An 18,621-nucleotide genomic window follows, 5' to 3' on the forward strand; every position below is an offset into this window, starting at 1 on the left:
AGACGGGGGAAAACAAAGAAAAGATTAGGGGTTTCATTACCAGATTCATTTTATGTCGTATGCATTCATTCATCCAGTGTCCCTAGTGAGCTAATCATATTGTTCTCACGTTACAACTACTCCATTCATTCATCACATCTAGCGACATCACTAATAGGAAGAGATGAACCTCATCATTCGGCTCATTCCGTCTCGTGTTCATTATTACATCCGCTCTGTCCGATCAACTTATATACGGGTGTATTCTCCCGTTACTTGCAGCATATCACTGCCTACCTATGGAAGCACAGATTTCGTTACTTCATCCATCCTGTCTCATCAACTCATACATATAACTCCATTACTTGCGGCATATAATCTCTCCGTGCAGAACCGAAAACCACGCCTCCTCCTCCTTGCCCCATCTCTTCCACGCCTCAGCCGCCTTATCCAGCCTCTCTTTGGTGCCCGTGCCATTCTCAATCGCCGTCTTCGCAAACGACGAGGCCACCGTCCTCTCTGCCCACAATCCGCTCCACCAAGCAATCTCCGTCTCTGTGCTGTAGCACCAGGTGCTTGAACCGTTGGTGATGGCTTCAGGCGAGAAGCCGGCTTGCTTGGCCCAGGTGTGGAGGCGGCGGCCGGCATTGGGCTCGCCGCCGTTGGATCGCGCGTTGGCTGAGTAGAATGCCAGCCAGTCGTCCATGCCGTCGACTTCGGGATACCAGATGAAGCCTCCAAAGTCGGACTCTCTGGCGGCGACGATGCCGCCTGTCTTGGCTACTCGGCGCATCTCTCGCAGGATGCCCACTGGATCCTTGACGTGCTGAAGCACCTGGTGGCAGAGAACGACGTCAAATGTGTCGTCCGCATATGTGAGAGCATTAGCATCGCCCTCGACGAAATCCACGTTTGTTACGCCCTTTTCCTTGGCTAGGTCGCGAGCTTGCACTAGCACTCCGGCAGCATTCTCCAATCCCGTGATGTGGCCTTGCGGCACATGGTTTGCAGCTAGATCAACGGTGATTGTTCCAGGGCCACAGCCAACGTCGAGAATCCTCATGTCCGGCTTGAGATACGGCAGAAGATAAGCTGCCGAGTTGGCCGCAGTGCGCCAGGTGTGAGAACGGAGAACAGAGGCATGGTGGCCATGCGTGTAAGTGGCGCCTTCAGTCTTGGACATGGTGGTGGTTTTGCAGTGTATAAAGCGTATGAAGTGACGAGTGGGAGGCAGCAAACGGATGGGGAGATAAACACAGGATAACATGCGATGATGCTATAGATCTAGGCTAAGGCAGATGGTGCTGACCAAGATGAGATATACTTTTTTGGCCGCTTGGGATTTTGGAGATTCGGGGCTCTTACATGCTGCTCTTTCAGCCTCACGGTACGAAGTACTTATAACTTGGGGGGAGGCCGATATCGGAGATGCGACGCCCTCAGTTGAACATGTTGAACATCAATTCAGTTGAATATCTTTGTTTCATTACACCGAAGCGGATTCCAGCATTTTCCAATTTTGGCAATGAATCGGCATTTGCTACTGCATGTGGGATGGTTGAGCTGCGGAGAGGGGATCAAGTACGTCAGTTGGTGGGTGTTAAGGGGAGTGAAGTCGTGGAGGTTTGTTCGCATATTATAATAGTTAACAACAAATTTACAAGGGGATATTAAAAAACAAATGAAAATAAATACTACAGATATGTATGAATGATAAATACTGCAATACTTAAAAACAAAGACCCTTGCAAGACGCAAGCCCGCTTTGTTGCTCCCTAGAAAACCAATAACAAGATCCGTGTAACCCGAAAAACCTGATATCCCCTGACGGCCAATATCCCATTTTATTCGTACAAGTCCTTGTCAATGTCACCATCCTTGGTCGCATGCGGGCTCGTCACTTTAATTCCGCTCTCCAGCCTCTCCAGCGTCATCAGATAGCCCTTGTGGTCGCACCAGCTCTTCACCATGCGGACTGCGTTTTTGATCTCTCGACCATTCAGCTGCCACAATGATAGTTGCTGAAGCTCGGCATCTCCAAGAGGTGCCTTTACTTCTGTGATATCTTCTGCATCTTCGTTGGAGGGTAGCTCAAGTCCCTTTTGCTCAGGTAGTCGTTGCAGAAACTTTCGCCAGACAGTCTCGCGCGCCTCCCTGTTTAGTGATTGGAAGAGGAGATGCAAGCTGACTCTACTGCGGAAAGCTGCATCGATTGTGTGGTACAGATTTGTCGTGAGGAAGATGATGCCGCGGAAATATTCCAGCTCTCGGAGGAAGATGCTCACCAGCTCGTTACGATGGATGTCGTTGGGGTTTCGCTCGGCCATGAAGACGTCGGCCTCGTCTAGTAGGATCACGGCGTTCCATTCCGTCGCCATTTCGAAGACGCGCTTGATGTTGGCGCCGAGAGATGCTGCGTTGATGCCGAGATCTTCGGCTTGGAGATAGAAGAGCGGTCGGTGGGTGCGATCTGCGACGGCTTCTGCTGTGAGCGTCTTGCCGGTGCCGGGAGGGCCTGAGAGGAGGATGATGAGGCCTTGGCCTTTGCCGACGATGACGTCTTCCATTGGCGCTGGAGTTGCGGAGGCTGATGTTGTGGAAGCTGAGGATGAGGCTGTTGGTGCTGCTGAAGCGATGCGGTGAGGATTGTGGTTTTGGACAAAGGAGAGAACGAGGTCCTTTTGCTGATCGTCATAGACAAGATGTGAATAAGCTGTATCGTTCCAAACCATGGGCTCAACATCCTCAATGTAAAATTCCACTGGGTAAGTTATGTTAGTGTTGGCTCGATCATCATCAGGTAGGGGGTCAACAGAGACTTACTCCATATCTTGTTCTTCAAAGCGTACCCGCCCAGCATTCCAGAAATGAAGCAAAGATCCTCCTCTCGCGACTCCATGTGCTGCTTGTTCTGCAAAAAGTCCCTTTCTCCCAGTCGCCGCACCGCAGTCCGTTTAGCTGAAGTCTCATTTAGAGAATCCGAGTCTGAATCCGAGCTCGAACTAGAGTCCGAGTCCGAGTCAAACAGACGCCAGCCCACTGTCGACTCGTCGTCTTTCTTGTCGTTTTCTCGCTTGCCCTTGGCCAAGTGATACTTGTTGTAGCCAACGGCGTCGAGGAGGATGCGGCCTTCGACATTGTGCTTCTCGATGCACTCTTTTCCGGTGTCGTGGAGAGCAATTCCGTTGTAAAGGCGATATTGAAGGCCCTGAAGATCGAGAACTTTGCGGCCGCGGACTGTCAGGCGTTGCTTGACGCCTTCTGGATCTTGGTGAAACTCGAGCGGGTAATGTCCCAGCTCGAGAATGGGCTTGTTTCCCTCAAATTCTTCGATTAGGAGAAGGTGGTCTTGCCAGACGAATTTTTCGCCGTTGAATCTGAGAATCTTGGTCTTGATGTGTAGCGCATTGCCAGAGTTCTTGTTTACGTAGACTGTGCTGTCGACTTTGGCAAAGAATTCTGCGTTAATGCCAAAGCTGTACACAGTTGAACCTCGAGGGAACAAGGTCCAGGCTGTCCTGAAGTCGACCAAGCGACTGGTCTGAATATTCCGTCGCTTGACAATCATCTCGCGGAACATGTCATCCAAGACTTGGATGAATAGCTTCACGTAGGCCTTTAATGGATCAGATGATTCCGTCTTCTTGTATAGCTCCTTGATGTCGTCTTGACAGAACCAAAGGCTGCGGAAGGGTTCTTCAAAAGTAGCAGCCTCGTTGACATCGAGATGAAGATTCTCCTTCTTCACAATCGGTGCCAGCGCGGCTACCAGAGTAAGATTCTGGACTTCGATCTTGTGATACTTGAGTGGGATTCGCCCCGAGATGCAAGGCTTGCGATGGTCTCTGGCCTTGTACACCTTGATTGCGACTCGGTCTTGGGCACGAGCTGCCGACTTGGACATTTGCTTGGGCGGATAATCCACCCATTCATGAGGCGAGTACGAGTCCGAAGTGTTTTTATCGTAGAGCGTTTTGATGATTGGGCTTGAGCCAAAATTTGCGTCTTTGTCGCTGTTGGCTGCGGCGCCGGCCTTGGAATCATCACCGTCCAAGACGGCGGCGTTTTTGTCATTGCCGGATTCCTTGGAGAAGGTCGCATCTTTGACGGGAAAGATTTTGCAGCGCCATTTCCAGGCAAAGTCGGAAATGGCCTCGCGGTCAATGTCTTTGATGTCGCGAAAGCGCATGGCGGGCAGTTTTGTGTATGAATGGTCTTCGGATTCTTTTACTTCCTTGTGGTAAATGGGAAAAAGAGACGCACCATTGATTTATTTATTTTTAATTTATTAAACCCTAATGATGCAGGCTATATAAATTATTATGTCACGGTAGGACACAGTCTTATCTGCATATGTACATACATGTATGCTGGGCTTAATGTTTCTGCCTTGAAAACGCCTTGCGGCTGCCTGCGAGGCTTCATCCAACCAGATCGCGGGATGCTCTGCCGGTGACTCAACTGCCATCCCTGCGCATGGGCGAAAATTGGGTAGCCGATCAATACTTTGTGGGTTCTAATAGACTGCTGCACACTTGTATATGTTTGTTTGTTTGTGTATGTATAATGTTAACTAGGACGTGAGATGCTGGATGGTTTGTTCATGATTGTGATTGCCACTGAATTTGTAACTAATGAAGCCGTATTGCATGCAACGATCTATTGTCTCACGATGAGGTCTATAGGAATGCATTCCCGTGAATAATTCATCACCGAATTCCCTAAACACCACCAATGCAAACCTAAAATGAATGAACCCAAAAAACCCAAAGACACCAAAGTAACCAAGGTGACCAGAGGCACCAAAACACCAAAACACCAAAAATACCAAAGACACCAACAATACCCAAACCACCAAAGTAAAATCCCCAAAAGACGCCAAAGATGCCAAATCAGTACAGAGTTGAATCAACTGCCACCAAGTTGTCGCCCTCTGTTTACCACTGTTTCAACTCGTCTGGCCTCTCCGGGGCAACTCCACCATGAGCCTGAATATAGGCTTCGAGTGCCACCATGTGCCTGTGTAATACCTGCACTAGGTTGTCGGTATTATGCGCATGCACTCGTGGCACTTCTCCACTGGCAGTGGAAGCCATGCATGTGCATCCAGAGGCAGCACAGTTTGCACATCCCTGAGGGTTGTCGTCGCACCTCAGTTTGTTTTTCCGGCACCGCGTGCAAGCCTTGCCGGACCGCTTATAACCTCGGGGGCCTGGGTTATTCCTCTGCCTTGGCGCCTCGGCTGGAGGTGTAGCGGTCTGTGTAGGAGGTGATGGACCGGTGGAAGAGGTGGTGGCGGTGGTGGTGGTGGAGGCGGCTCCCTGTGTCATGGGAGGAGAGGGGATACCGTTCCTTTGTTGGAACGTATCAGGGGCGGGCATAGGAGCAGGTATGGCATCCTGTCCTATGTAGGTAGTAGGGAAGTTGACATTCATTCCCATATAGTCAGGAGTAAACGCCTCCTGAGGCGTAACGTTGGGGCTGGGCCCTTGACCAAAAGTGGCGTGGGTAGCCCATGGTCCTTCCTGGAACCCAATAGTAGGGTTGGGCCCTTCGTTGGAACTGAAAGGAAGATCCAATGGCACTTCCTGGGCCATAATACCGGAGTTGATATCCTCCGTAAAATGAAATTGGGGAACCAATGGTACCTCCTGGAACCCCGTGGTAAAGTTGGACTCTCCGTCCAAATAAAAGTAATCAGGGTCTCCCTCTGACTGGAATACGTAGTCGTCCATGTTAAAGTCTTGTCCGGGACCCATATTGTCGTCGACGTTGGAATTGTTTATGGGTGGTAAATATGACTTGGTTATGGATTGGTATGTTGAAGGGGGCTGAAGGGGATTCTAATATATAGAATGACAGCCGAAGAGAAGCAAGATAATATCTCTCTTTTGTAAAAGATTGATAAAGCATGTGTGTGTGTGTGTGTGTGTGTGTGTAAGAGAGAGAGAGAGCTGTGTGAAGAGTGTGTCCTAGCAGCGTATTGAAAGTGAGCGTTGTAGAAAGAGCGTTGGATGGGGAGTAAACATGGGCAGGGCAGGGAATATATAGCAAATCGTAAACAAAACAACGTTTTGGGATCGAGATCATAAATGAAGAGTAAAACTCAATATGTTTGTTTACTATCTGCTCGTTGAACGTTGGAGAGAGTGGCTTTTTGCTGGTATCAGCGTCGTCATGGTATTCCAAAGTTAAACGCACGATTGGGAGACCGTCTGTGGTTGATACGTTAGATATGGATGAAAAGTAAATACAGAAAGTAAATACAGAAAGGGTAATTTGGTTTCAGAAAGCTTTCTTTCTGGGCGGCGTTTCCTGCTATTACCTCCACCGTACTAGCAACAATACGAATACAGAAAGATATTGCATCTACGGCTACCGGCTGAAGACACAAAAAGACGCAGGGGGAATTGCAATGATATTACGATGGATGTGCAATAAAGATATTTCTACTAGGGGACTTCTCACTGTCGAATGCCTAATACATGTACTTCTTTCTAGGAAGTGATATGGAGGAGGAGAAGAGTTTCGTTGGGGGGTGTATCGGAGTCCAGGGACGTACCATCTGGCTCTGATACAGTTTAAGAGTCACAGACATTGGCCTCTGGGAACCTCTAGAAGTGCAAGAAAAAGACCACCTGGGCGTGTCACGATTCTTCCAAGTGCTGCGTAATGGGGGCTGTTGATGGGACAACGACTGGGTTTGAGAGTCAATCTCGATCTGCTGGCGAGATAGCCACAAAGGAAATCTCAAACTCACATTTCAATGTTTACATGGACTTGATATAGATAAGAAACACGTAAACTTCGTCAAGCTTCTACGAGAACTGAACTATGATGGGAACGCCTCTCATTACGAATACAAAAACGAGAGGTTTCTACAAACATGGGTTGTACAATTTTGAGGGTTCCAAGAAAGGTTCATGATGTCCATGTATATAAACATGGCCAGATTAATATCCTACCATTATCAACATTGTATAAGCAATTCTTTGCGTATCGAGGCGAATAACTTGGTGGTATTGAATTCCGAGTTTTCCCGTTGTTATCAGCCTGGCGGCGTTGGAACCACCCAAATCGCCAGCCTAGTAATTGAGAAAATGCCTTTACAGTGCAGAAAGAGCGGCTGTAGCACTTTTGTTCTATCGGCACACGTTTGTGAATACAGTTTCGTCCCTCCCATACTCTGCAAGATCTGCTGTGCACGGCCACGGAGTTCACCCCTACGAGATTGTACAGCACACCCTTATGCTGGCTGACCAAACCTTCTTCATTATGCCTCTCTCTTCATCTAAAATCAGTTCCATTGATCGTGAGCCAAATTGGCTACTCTGGTATATTAGGAGAGCCTTTCGTGATACTCCAATGCAGTCATTTTAGGATCGCTTTAACGTTGGCCGCCACCCCTGAGTCCGGTTGGGCGTCTCCAGGGATATTTGCCTATCTTTTTTCACCTCATTTTCAGTCGCCTCTGTATAATTCATGTACGATGCTGATGTTGGCAGACAATTGATGCATTACAAGCGTAATTGTACTTGAAAGCTGTATTTGTAGCCCGAATTGGTCGTTTTGGCGGTTGCTAGGTTGTTGTCGTTGAGAGTATGACTAATCTAGACGCCGTTTTCTGTCTTTCCCCGGTTCCTCTTATCAAAGTTCAGCCTTACCCGGGCCAGCAATACAATATCTATCTTCGCACCGACATGTATGAATACATGAGTAGGTACCTGAGAACTGTAAACTAATTTGAGTTTTTCCCAATTGGGAGCACCAGGTTGCCCGGTATCCAATGAGAGAGAGAATGAAATCTGGAGAAGTGGCGCTCCTCAAAGACACCGAAGAGGAGCCTCTCATAGGTACTTATAATTTCTCTCGGATGAGAGGTGTAATTATACGCCCCCTGATATGGCCACAAAGATTGGAAATCTCCATAGCAACAGAGGATGGAGGCTTTTATAAGAATCGAGATTGGAGATCTCTATAGCAACAGAAGATAAAGATTTTCGTAGCGGCAGAGGCTGAAAGCTTCCATAGTAACAGGCAACGAAAATTGGAAACTCTCGACTGTAGCAAAAGCTGGATATATCTAGGATGTTCCATAAGCAGATTATATGTGATGTAGATAAACAGGACAGCTTGATTAAGAATTGATACATGCGGCCTAATAGCTCTCTTCATTAGCTGATTGTTTTCTTCTATGAGATCGATGCGGTGATTTAAGTTGGTATACTGAGCAAATTCCATGATACGACTTTACATTGCGCATCTCCTATCAAGACTTAATATCGTGTTGCTTAAAATAGATGGATGTTTGATGATGGCTTTATTTGCTGAATCTGTTCCTGGAGTATCTGCTTCTGTTACTAACCTGATGCCATCATTCCATGTTCCTTTCTTCCAGTATCTGCCCCTATGGCTACATTTCTTTCTCTTAGTATATGCCACTATCAATATTGAAGTGCAAAATGCCTTTATTACCCTATATACCATGATTCCTCTTCATTTTGCTACAATTTTGAACTTCATGCCCTTGTTATAAGATGCTGTCTCTGTCAGCTGGCAGCAGCTGGCACATCACAACACAGTGCTAATACTGACCCAGAAGAAAACATCCTCGCACGGAGAGCGATAAGAACTTCATCCCACCACGATAGCGCGGGACAGCTTCGACATCATCCCCCACCATCATCCTCAATCGCATTTCATTTCTCGCCATGGCCGTCGAAACAATAGAGCTCGAGCATGTGCCGGCGTCGTACCGAGTTTACCTCGCCCTCTTCCGCAATGTGAAGAACGCCGCCTTCTTGCACCAGCAGCTCCTCGCGCGCAACGCCGAGTTTGAATATGCCTTTATCGACGCTTCGACGGTACGTTGAAACTGAACGCTGCTGTACATCTCGCTGCATTGTCTCGCCGAAGATCAGTGAAGAACTCAGAATGACCGGACAAGGCAAATCTTTTGTCCATTACTGACTATTGTGCGCTCGCAGATTGTCTCCCGCATCCACCTCCTCTCGGCCGTCTTCAAGGCAGTCAACAACTCAGTCAACGGGGCCCTCAAAACACCAAACGTCCATTCAGAAACAGTCGTATCACTAAGCTCCTCAAGTAACGTGAGTGCTACACCCCACAATCACAAACAGAAGCCACACCAAAGATTTGCGCAGAGCACTAATCACGAGCGTTCCAGATTGCCGACGCATATCGACGCTTCGGCGTTTCGCCCTCCACCACAGACCTCTTCGTTGTCAAAATTGTTTTCCCCACCGATACCAACCCCGTACCTGCATCCGCCGACGCCATTTCGAAGCACCTCATGGATAATGTTGAGGGGGATGCCGTGCCCGCTACCGACGATACTATCGAAACGATTACAGACGTTCGCGCAGTTCGCAAAAGCTACAAGCTCAACGGTCTGGCTTGGTTGGATGGTATCAAGGACGAGCTGGTGAAGCGAAAAGAGATTGAGAGGCTTGTTCTAGGAGGCATGGCACTGCGGGGAGTATGAAGGAAGGGGGGATTTGGATATGATGTGTCTGGAAGTCGTAACAAACAACTCGGCTACATATGTGCATGTTATCATGCTCAGAAGAAGAGGAAAGAAAAAGAAGGAGGGAAGAAACAGAGGCACGTCAAAGACGCAGGATGCGTCAGAATTCAGTTTGGATGAACCAGTAAGTTGAATATTCTGTAAATTTCCAGTCTCTCTCGCCAGCTATTCACATTCAATGCTAGATACTCTAATAACCAATTCTATCAACAAATTCGCAAAAATAAACTTGCCAAACTCCAAACTGTGCAATGTCGCAGGTATCGAAAAGACCGGCCTTGACCAGTTGCTTGTTCACATCCATAAATGCAAACCCACACAATATCTCCTCCTTTCCCTTCTCCTTTCCACCCCTCTCCTCATTATCTCATTACTTCTTAATTTAGGCCATGCCGACCGCAGTCTTGCATCGTCTAACCAGCTCAGCCCACATGGCATCTCTTCCGTTTCTCGTTCGCTGAACCGCGTCCTTGTTCTCCTGAGCGCGGCGCAGGAGATACTTCATGCACTCTCCAGTGGTGCCCCAGACAAGATACTTGTAAACGGGCAGTGGCCGAGCGTTGGCATTGTCCTTTTGGGCCGACTGGCTGGCCTCGACGAGCTCGCAGCTCACCTCGTCGGCCATGCCCTGGAGCTGGGCGAATGCAATGTCCGACTTGGCGCCGCCAGCATCGCAAATGGCTCTGGCACGGCGAACAGATTCGACGTTGTGAGTTGCGAGGACGATGTGAGCGTTGGGGAATTCGCCCTGGCCCTGGACAGTAGCGGACCATTGTCTAGTCAAGACGCTGGCGGCAATGCTGTTGTAGCAGGCGTCTGTATCCTCCTTGGTGTCGTGAAAGCAATCTCGCGGATCCGAGCCCAGGTATGCGCCACGCACCAGCTTGATGCCGAGGGTGAAGCCCTCCTTTTGCGCAGCGGCCAGGTGCCGTGATACGACAGCAGGGCAGTTCTTCTTGTATGCCTGATATGTACCATAGATCGTGGCGGTGTCCGGGGAGTCGTTGTACTTGCGAGCGAATTGCATGGTCCAGTCGTCGATGCCGTCTTGCAGCATATCCTGTTCGGCGTCGAAGAGGAGGCGCACCCCGCGGTCACGAGCGAGCTGGCAGATGGCGTCGATGGATTCGCTGAGATGCTGAGAAGGCGGGAGTCCGTTCTTGAGCTGGTTGAGGGCTAGGCTGCCAGCACCGGTGAATCTAGATGACGATTAGCACCTACTCTTCCTTAAGACAAGTCACACGAAGATCAAAACTTACTTGAGTGCAACGAAATCACCAGGATCGGCCAATCGAACCGTCTCCAAGGTACCGTCTCTCCAAGGGTTAATCTCCCTCTCGATGTCGCGTGCCGATTCCTGGCCCAGATTGGCAATGGTCAACTCCTTGGCATCAGACTTTTCCAAGACAACTTCCTTGGCATAGCCCAGAATGACGCCAGTGAAGCCAATGTTCTTCAACCGGCCAACCGTTTGCCGCACCTCGGCCGCATTCTCACCAGCGCAGAATTGGGCGTAAAAGGATTTTTTCAAGAAGAACCGCAGAAGGGGATTTCTATCGGGGTTCAGGATAGGGGACTGGGCGTGTGCCAGCGCCACCATGATGCGCAGTGAGGGCGGCAGAAGAATAGGAGAAGAGGAGACCACTGTCGTTGCCAGCGAGCGGAGGATCATGCTGAGCGGCAAGACTGAGAGTGGCGCTCTGTTTGCTTCCATGGTTGGTGGTGCTACAGGCGGCATGGATCCCGGTAGATCAGCCACCGTCGACGTGCGCTTCTCGGAGGAGTGTATGCTGCGGTGGTGTTTCCGCGAGTTGAGGCTGACGGAGCTTTGTGTGGCGAGAAGTCGTGATGACGAGCATGATGATGCTGATGATGAAGTTCGGAGATGAGAGATGAGAAGAGACGAGGAAAGGGGAGTCCGGGAGCCGGGCAGGCGCATTGCCTGTCGACCTGGGACGGAAAGCATCTTTTGGCTGAGCACGCAGAAGAAAACAGACGAGGTTGATGCTGCGAGTATAGGTACTATAGGTGAATGATGATGATGATTTTACAATGAATGGATTGAGTTTCGATGGGTTGTATCAGAGATCTTGGTGAGATTGGACCGGATTTTTGTGTAAGACGAGGCTTGGCTTGGTTGCTTTTTGGTAGCGCGACACAAACAGACGAGGTGGCGTTGACTATCTACCCGTGTGGCTTGTAAAAGCGATTGAAGCCGAGTATCAGATAAACGAGACGATATGTAAACCGAAAGACGATGATGGGGGAGGTTATCCTGCAAAGGGTCTGTAGATATAGGGGAGGGATTGTGAGAAGATGGCGAGGAGGGTTTGGTCTTAGGGGGGAAGAGAATAGGATTTATTAATGTTTCTATCAGGACAGGACAGGACAGGCACACAAGAGGGACGCTATCTAGGAGCCACCCGGCAGCTACGGAGGGCCGAAGAGAGGCGAGATCTAAAATGTTCAGGGACCACAAGAGATGGGAAGATGGGATGCGATTACGATTAGAGAATCAAAACGCTCCGTTGCCGGTGCTGCCACCATTCGCAGAGTCTAGATGCTTAGGAAGTACTGCGTCTAATAAAATATGTGGACATGTACAAGATAATGCATGGAAGCATGGTCATGGACCCAAGCGAACCGGGGGTGTGGCTTTTTGGTTGCTTCTCCGCAAAACTCCGTATCAGGCCGCTCGCTGCAAGAGAAGAAGAGGAGAGGGGCCAGAGTTTGAACTGCCCGCCCAGCCAACAAAATCTCCAGATTCCAATGGGCTGGGCGCATTCCAGCTTGGGCTGTTTGATTATACGCGAGCAACTCAATTGATAAGCTGGGCAGTGTACTTTTTGGAGAAAGAAGAGGGGCGATAATGGCATCACGTGGCGCCCCTCATTGGGGGGATTTTTGGAGGTGCAGCCGAGAGTAGCCGCGGGCTAGGGATTTTGGAGCTAACTGTAGATTACGATGACACTAGGAAAATAATTGCCTGCACTGGGGTTGGCTCATCAATTATTATCGCCAATTTGTATATGGACGGGACGGGAGGCGAGGAGGATGCCCTGGCCTGTCCTGGTCTGGGCAAATGGAATTGAAAGATGGTTCGTTTATGGTGTTTTGGGCACCCCCACGCCGATGCTAAACCCCCGGCTTGCTTCGTCTTGTTGCATCCATCTGGGCTGCGTTCTACATACGGAGTACAGCTGAAAGCTCCGATACGGCGCCTCTCGTCATGTGCATCATGAAGGCATGCAAGCCATTGTCAGGTGAACTCGCGTTGTATTATTGACTATGCATGAATCGAGGGCTGCGTCCAATCGCCAATTGCCGCCCTCTTGCCCCTCCCTCGCTCTCTTCAATGATATCATGACATGATGCTTCTGTGCTTTTTTTCTCATGCAGGCGAGAATAGCGCGCGTCATGCTGATATGTGAGAGCATACATGCGCCAGTATATACGGACATAGGTACTCGTACATACAAGAGTGTTAAACCTCCTCTTTCCCTCTTGTCTTTCTTCTTCTTCCAATTTGCTTTTCATTCATCCATTCATCCATCCTGTAATAGCTCGCTGTACGTAGTCGTATCACATTGGAATAAGTGAGACCCGACTGGAAGCGTTCGTCAAACTGAGCTTACATGTGACCGTGGGGGGACTTGGCCCGTCTGCCCGGAGCATGCGGCTCCGTCCTCTCCTGTCGTCTCCTGTTTGCTCATCTTTTCCCCCTTTCCCTCTTTACTTGATTCGGGGCATTGGTATCACGTCAACGTCCAAGTGGTGCTTCGTGCTCCGTTGGTTGCCGATACGCCCAGAGGAAACGAAATGAGGCCATCTCCACTGCTGAATTGCAAACGAAAGCGGCTGCTTACGGCGCTGGGATTGCCTCTAGACTCTAGACGTCGTCGCCTTCTCGTGACCCAGCGCCAGAGCCAAACCGACGTCGGATCATCTCCACATACCCAATCGGTCTGCCGCGGGCTAAGCCCACCAGATCCTGGACACCTCCGTAGGCCAGGCCAAAGACCAGCCCGTACTTTGCGGTGCGCGCGGCGGTGGAAAGCGAGAATCGATCTGTAAGCCCAGTGCCGGCCGAAGATCGGCTTTCTGTTAGCTAATGGTTCCCACCGTCCTGATATTTTCTTGCCCTTTTGGGGGACTCTCGCCATCTTGATCCGACACTTGCCAGTAGGGGCGTGGGGAAGCAAAAGAGAGAGTGACAGGCACAAGCTCAAAGCCGGTGAAAGCCAGACCTGGCTAGCCTGGTTCCCTTCACCTTTTTTGGACAAAGTGCAAGATGATGAAGAATTTGCGAAAGCCAAGAACGAAAAAAAAAACCAGAAAAAAATTAAATAATAAAAATAAAAATAGAAGAAACAGTGAAATGAAAATGAAATCAACTCACGCCATAGCGAAAATGCTCCTGCGACGGTGAGCGTCGCCACAACCGTCGAAAACATGTCGCTGCTCCCCCGATAGCGGTCCACGGTGCTCTCCAACGACAAGGCCAGCAGACTCCAGAAGCCCGTCTTGAAGCCCATCCGGAAGCCCTCCTGGATGCCGCCCTTCATGGCGTGGTAGTTCTTGGACTTGTGATACAGGTACCAGCCTGCCGTCGTGTCGGGCATCTTGTGCGCGTGCTCGGCCCGGAAGCGCAGCTGCGCCATCTGGCCTCCCTGAACCGCCCCGAGTGAGGCTCCAACCATGCTGGCGGCCACGGAGCCGAACAGCAGCCGGGTGGGAGTCATGATGGCCAGTCGGGGATGCGAGTCGGCCGGGAAGACGGGCTGGTGAACGGGATCCGAGCGAGGCGCACTGAGGAACAGCCCATCGCTGCTTGAGGTTCTCGTCATGATGAAGGACCTAGAGCTGGTTCTGGATCTAGACTCCTAGCAGTCGTTCGTACTCGTAGTTTGCGAGCAAAGCCCGTTCCCTAGGCGCAAAAGGGAACCTCTGTGAATATTCGGGTATCCTTTCCGTAGAATTCCTGGATCTGATTGGCTACAGTGGCTGCATCTTGTTGCTGAATTCCATATGGTGCTCACGAAGCTATAATACTGAGGTATCTTATCAGGAGCCTCTGCCTCTCCGTATCGCATGTTTTTCCGTATGCAGGTGGCCAGCTAAATCACTCAACGCGTGCTCACGTGGCTTCGCGCTCACTAAAATCGCGGGGCAGTGCCGCACTTTGCACGCCTCAGTACTGAATACATCATCCAATACCTTACGCAGCTACACTTCACTTCATCGATTTGAGCAGAGAATAGATCATCTGGCTCCAACGACCCAAGAGGTACTTATACAGAGGAGTAAATCATTTTTTTTTTACAGACACAGCTGAGAGAAAATAACTTCAAAATGGTGAATTGAACCTCCTCGCGGGCATCTATGATGAATGAAATACTAAATGTAGTAGCCAACTGAGATCGACGACGCACACATATCCGTGCGCTTCAAGTACGGCATCCACACCATCTTTCTCTTCATCGACGCACTGGCGCCTTTCTCTTCTGTCACACAAGATCTATTGGAGGTTCTCAGAGATAGATATCCCGATGGTCTCACAAAGTCAAGCTCTTCACCAGATGAGAAGACACCCGTGCCAGATACAGCAAACCTGACCTATGGTGTTCTTCGTGTACCCACCGATCCCTCTAAGGGATGGAAGCCCCTGAAACTTGGAAGCGACGGTTCGAATACTCCTAGCAAGTGCGGCATCAAGGATAACAACATTGTGGCCTTTGCGTTTGGACCAGATGAAGAGGATGAGATGGATGCTGATGAGGGAGATGTTGTGTTTGAAGTCGAGTGGCCTCAGGAGGACGAAGAGCTCTACGAGCAAGGGCCTTGAGAGGATGGATACATGAGGTTTATCGCAGAATTGTATCATATTGAATGTTCGAGACCCTTCTCCAATTACGGGCTCGGAGTCCGGTGGCGCCCTCTCCCACCGAGCTTGGACTGCATTAGCAACCTCGTCGTTACGAAGGGAATCTTGCTCAATATTTGAGTGACTTGCGATTTTCCCTCGCAAGCTTCTCATGGCGTTCAAGGTAGAGAGAAAACGATGGGGACTATTTGAGTTCATAGGAAAAGACTTTGATCATTTGTTTCCAGGCGCGGCGGAAGGATGCACCTTATCTCCGTTGTCATAGGAGATGCGCCTCTTCTACGCTCAGATCTGGTAGCTTTATGTATTTGTTTACCTCTAGATCTTGAACTATACCGCGCGTTCACAGTACTGGGGAATCGAAGAGACCTCAAACAAAATGACAGTATATTCAGCCGCGGAATCTTATTCGGCATCTACGGTAAAAGGGGCCTCCGCCACATACCTATACGGCCGGAGCAGGAGGAAAGAAGCGAAGAAACAAAAGATATTCCATCCGAACAAATTACAAAGCCTATCTCGCTCTCGTTATATCCACCCCATCATTTACTAGTTATACGTGTAAGTTCCACGGCCACACCCGGCCCATCTTCGTGAAATCTCGGGAGAATAGAGCCTTCGGCGTCTAAAACTCAAATCCAAAGGAGCAGAATCGAGGCGCGGTAGCTCTGTCGCAAGAGAAGCGGACGAGATACGGTGACCCGGTCGTATCTGACGACAGGAAAGTGGTTCCATCCGGTGCGCTGACTTCAATATCGAACTCGGCAATGCGAGGTCCCTGACCGTAGACGATACGGAAGGGATAGTACTGGCCTTCTTGGAGGTCGGCAGTAAAAGTTCCCGTTGCAGGTCCGTTGTTGTAGACGGCCTTTAGATCCGCGTTTGCGCCAGTCCAGCCAGAGTATGCCTCGGGGCCGATCCAGATGTAGGCGGCATCGTCAACTAGGTTGAGAGTGAATGTGTAGGTGCCCGTCTGGCGCGCGTAGATGTACCCGCGATGGTTGAGGACAAAGTCAGACTCTGAGAGGGGAGGTGAGCCGTAGACGCTCTTTGGGGCGCTGTCTTGGAAGCTGATGCCACCGATGACGTTGGTCACGCCTTGGTACTCCGGTTGGATTATCTATGTGGTGAAGTCCGCGTTAGTATTGATGGGATCATGAGGGCATGACCACGATATCTGGTAACATACTTTGTATTCTTCAGGGCGCCAGTCGGCAAAATCACCATCGACGGTTCTGTTATAGTATGCGAATTCGATGCCCTGGTTTCCACAAGTAGAGGGCGCGGGACAGGCTCTTGTCGTAATGGTTTGCGTGGCTGTAGATGTCGTTACAGTGGGGGAACCGTTTCCAACGGGGCCAACAGTCCTGGTTATGGTGATTGTGGGCGAAACGAAGACGGTCCTGGTAGATGTGACTGTAGGAGTTGGGAGGTCGATACAGCTACACGCCTTGGTGACATCAAGAGTCGGGAATTGGGTGACGCAGGCAGGGATGGGCGGGATGTAAATTGGTGGAAGTAACTGTCGCTTGAACAGCGTGGGGATGGCATTGCAAGAGCTGCTGGTGACAGTTCTGCAATTGGATGAAACGATTAGACTGATGCCATGATAAATATGTATTGAAGTGCCATATACTTACACGGTAGTGCCGCTTGTGATGGTCGGACGAACGCCGTTGGAGTTGGTCGTCGTCACTGTGACAGTGGTTGGTCTCACGATAGTGGTGGTTCTAGACCTGATGACTGAAGGAAGAGGAACCACAGCCTATGAGATTTGGCGTTAGTTATTTCAACATGGTTAGATTTGGCATTGAACATGTGAAGATGATTACTTACAGCGCAATAGGCAATCGCCAGGGGGTCTCCAACGAGAAGTTCGGTGATGACATTGACAGCCAGGCAGGTTACATCATCAATGATTCCCGGCACCACCAGTTGAGGCGTCGGAGACGCAAGAATTGATGTAGATAGTGTCAAGGCCACAGCGGCCAGTGAAGAGAACGAATGCTTCATGGTGTCAACACTTGAACTGTTAGGTTCGCGGATGATGAGTGAAGGTCGGCGGGGAGTTAGAGGATATATAGCAGGGTCTAAAGCATGTTATTATATAGTTTTTCTTCTTCTTCTCCCATTCTTCTCCCCGCTTTATTATGTTTTACTATTACTCCCCGACAATTCAAACTCTATCCCTAGAGGGCTGTGTTATGATTTGCCTATGAGACGAGAAGGGCTAGTTGTCTACCCGATTTTGGCGCATCTGTGTCATGAACAACACATCAAAGAATCACTTGATACACCGCTCCTCCATATAAATGTAAGGGAGATGTCGCTTCGAGATTACCAAAAAAAAAGCCACTTTTTACGATTGAAGCCTAAAAACCGTGCATTCGGATGCGTGGAGCACATGAAACCTACCAAATGAAGACATTAAACAAGTCGCAATACGAGAGTCTAGTCTCGCAAAACATAAGTCAAGACGTGATTCTGCCAAGATGATGAAAGACATTACTAGGATCCCCCCGATGGCCCTGTGCTGGGAGCTAATCCCCTCTAAATAGTGTTTTCCCACGGAGAAAGGTAATGTTCTTTTGTAAGTGGCCTACGATAGAGTTTTGAAGCATCGTAATTGGATCGAGATGGGGAGATGCGTGTCTCACAGCTCGAGGCTGGCCAATGAGAAACATCCCGTCGTTTGCAGGGAAGGCTCGTAGCTTGAATGTGTCAATAAATGGCCGTCTTGATTTCCCGTGTCTTAGACCATGGCTTGCGTGGCACAAACGGGGTTAAAATGTCTAGGCAGCTGTCATTTCGGTTCGGCTCGGAGTGTGGATGCTTCTAGACTTGAGACTACCATTGAGGGCGCACCGATCTACCGAATTCTTGAATGAGATGGACATCTCGTATTATCAAGGGAGTGGTAAACCATCGCCATGAGCTGGCTATTCGGTATCCTCAGTTTGTGGGGGCTGAGTGCAACTCCGATAGCTACCAGTTTATACTATGGTTTATAAAAAAGTCTATCCACCGGAAGGTTCTCCAAATAGCTTTGTTTAACTCATATATTTTTTAAGAGTGTCCAACTCTGCGCATTGATACACATATATCCACACATCTCTATTACCGAGCGTCTAACAACATGCATGTACCAATCATGCACTACCACGTCATTTTGAAGAGGTCAAAGCAGCCATAATCAAACGAAGTAGTCGCT

General features: G+C 49.5%; 9 protein-coding genes across 9 annotated transcripts; 3 read left to right on the forward strand and 6 right to left on the reverse strand.

Moving 5' to 3' along the window:
• Positions 1 to 340: 340 nt before the first annotated feature.
• M431DRAFT_81579 (hypothetical protein) lies at positions 341 to 1,162 on the reverse strand (the record flags this gene model as incomplete). Its single annotated transcript, XM_024923056.1, has 1 exon — positions 341 to 1,162. One exon carries the CDS (start codon positions 1,160 to 1,162, stop codon positions 341 to 343), a length of 822 nt encoding a protein of 273 aa, XP_024776811.1.
• Positions 1,163 to 1,646: 484 nt separating this feature from the next.
• Positions 1,647 to 4,234, reverse strand: M431DRAFT_506877 (hypothetical protein). Its single transcript, XM_024918875.1, has 2 exons — positions 2,803 to 4,234; positions 1,647 to 2,740 (listed from the first exon to the last, which is right to left on the reverse strand). The coding sequence occupies exons 1-2, from the start codon at positions 4,166 to 4,168 to the stop codon at positions 1,824 to 1,826; spliced, it is 2,283 nt and encodes a 760-aa protein (XP_024776812.1). The 5' UTR covers positions 4,169 to 4,234; the 3' UTR covers positions 1,647 to 1,823.
• A 682-nt stretch (positions 4,235 to 4,916) lies between these two features.
• On the reverse strand, positions 4,917 to 5,738 carry M431DRAFT_4210 (hypothetical protein; the record flags this gene model as incomplete). Its single annotated transcript, XM_024915017.1, has 1 exon — positions 4,917 to 5,738. The coding sequence occupies one exon, from the start codon at positions 5,736 to 5,738 to the stop codon at positions 4,917 to 4,919; it is 822 nt and encodes a 273-aa protein (XP_024776813.1).
• A 2,952-nt stretch (positions 5,739 to 8,690) lies between these two features.
• On the forward strand, positions 8,691 to 9,484 carry M431DRAFT_81890 (hypothetical protein; the record flags this gene model as incomplete). The annotated part of the gene is made up of 3 exons (XM_024923089.1): positions 8,691 to 8,843; positions 8,967 to 9,089; positions 9,167 to 9,484. The coding sequence occupies 3 exons, from the start codon at positions 8,691 to 8,693 to the stop codon at positions 9,482 to 9,484; spliced, it is 594 nt and encodes a 197-aa protein (XP_024776814.1).
• A 212-nt stretch (positions 9,485 to 9,696) lies between these two features.
• On the reverse strand, positions 9,697 to 11,740 carry M431DRAFT_395094 (hypothetical protein). The gene is made up of 2 exons (XM_024914829.1): positions 10,786 to 11,740; positions 9,697 to 10,725 (listed from the first exon to the last, which is right to left on the reverse strand). Exons 1-2 carry the CDS (start codon positions 11,490 to 11,492, stop codon positions 9,909 to 9,911), a joined length of 1,524 nt encoding a protein of 507 aa, XP_024776815.1. The 5' UTR covers positions 11,493 to 11,740; the 3' UTR covers positions 9,697 to 9,908.
• Positions 11,741 to 13,415: 1,675 nt separating this feature from the next.
• On the reverse strand, positions 13,416 to 14,373 carry M431DRAFT_81378 (hypothetical protein; the record flags this gene model as incomplete). The annotated part of the gene is made up of 2 exons (XM_024923032.1): positions 13,416 to 13,594; positions 13,926 to 14,373. The coding sequence occupies 2 exons, from the start codon at positions 14,371 to 14,373 to the stop codon at positions 13,416 to 13,418; spliced, it is 627 nt and encodes a 208-aa protein (XP_024776816.1).
• Positions 14,374 to 14,629: 256 nt separating this feature from the next.
• Positions 14,630 to 15,371, forward strand: M431DRAFT_4214 (hypothetical protein; the record flags this gene model as incomplete). Its single annotated transcript, XM_024915021.1, has 2 exons — positions 14,630 to 14,635; positions 14,937 to 15,371. 2 exons carry the CDS (start codon positions 14,630 to 14,632, stop codon positions 15,369 to 15,371), a joined length of 441 nt encoding a protein of 146 aa, XP_024776817.1.
• A 664-nt stretch (positions 15,372 to 16,035) lies between these two features.
• Positions 16,036 to 17,423, reverse strand: M431DRAFT_81319 (hypothetical protein; the record flags this gene model as incomplete). Its single annotated transcript, XM_024923025.1, has 4 exons — positions 16,036 to 16,530; positions 16,600 to 16,984; positions 17,051 to 17,175; positions 17,247 to 17,423. 4 exons carry the CDS (start codon positions 17,421 to 17,423, stop codon positions 16,036 to 16,038), a joined length of 1,182 nt encoding a protein of 393 aa, XP_024776818.1.
• Positions 17,196 to 17,928, forward strand: M431DRAFT_395105 (hypothetical protein). The gene has a single exon (XM_024914831.1). It carries the CDS (start codon positions 17,422 to 17,424, stop codon positions 17,830 to 17,832), a length of 411 nt encoding a protein of 136 aa, XP_024776819.1. The 5' UTR covers positions 17,196 to 17,421; the 3' UTR covers positions 17,833 to 17,928.
• Positions 17,929 to 18,621: the final 693 nt, after the last annotated feature.

This window comes from Trichoderma harzianum, assembly GCF_003025095.1.
Source record: "Trichoderma harzianum CBS 226.95 unplaced genomic scaffold M431scaffold_4, whole genome shotgun sequence".
In the NCBI taxonomy this organism is placed as follows: domain Eukaryota; kingdom Fungi; phylum Ascomycota; class Sordariomycetes; order Hypocreales; family Hypocreaceae; genus Trichoderma; species Trichoderma harzianum.